The 384-nt window shown below is 32.6% G+C and overlaps 1 protein-coding gene across 1 annotated transcript in view; it reads right to left on the bottom strand.

Moving 5' to 3' along the window:
• LOC119585787 (UDP-N-acetylglucosamine--peptide N-acetylglucosaminyltransferase 110 kDa subunit-like) overlaps nucleotides 1-384 on the bottom strand; it is a gene marked incomplete at its 3' end in the record, with an annotated part of 19,670 nt that overhangs the window by 13,975 nt on the left and 5,311 nt on the right. The window contains 1 exon segment of the mRNA XM_037934504.1: nucleotides 45-144. Coding sequence (XP_037790432.1) covers nucleotides 45-144 — 100 coding nt within the window.

The raw sequence follows: 384 nt of genomic DNA, 5'->3' as shown, positions 1-384 counted from the left end.
TTAAAAGATTAATGAAATGAAAAAGACCAGCAATGCCATTATACCTGAAGTTGCCCTCGCTCCTTGTAGACATTTCCAAGGTTGCTATATGCTTCAGCAAGCATAGGATTATTCTTGATGGCTAACATTGAGAAGTGTGCTGATCTAAGAAAACAAGAAATGAAAAATATGTTAGTGAAAACATTTCTAATGAGGTTACTTCACAACACTCTGTACATGACATTATCTTCAAAGTCTTCATTATACTGAAAACCACAACCTTTAATACTCTTTTAAATACTCTTTAAACTAGCATATGGCAGCATGCATATACCTCTCCACTTCAATTCATTATTTCTTTAAATATCTTACTCACTCCCTCAATTCAATCTCTTTTCAAATATT

Source organism: Penaeus monodon, chromosome 20 (assembly GCF_015228065.2).
Source record: "Penaeus monodon isolate SGIC_2016 chromosome 20, NSTDA_Pmon_1, whole genome shotgun sequence".
Lineage (NCBI taxonomy): Eukaryota > Metazoa > Arthropoda > Malacostraca > Decapoda > Penaeidae > Penaeus > Penaeus monodon.
This window is presented reverse-complemented; position numbering and strand designations above follow the sequence as displayed.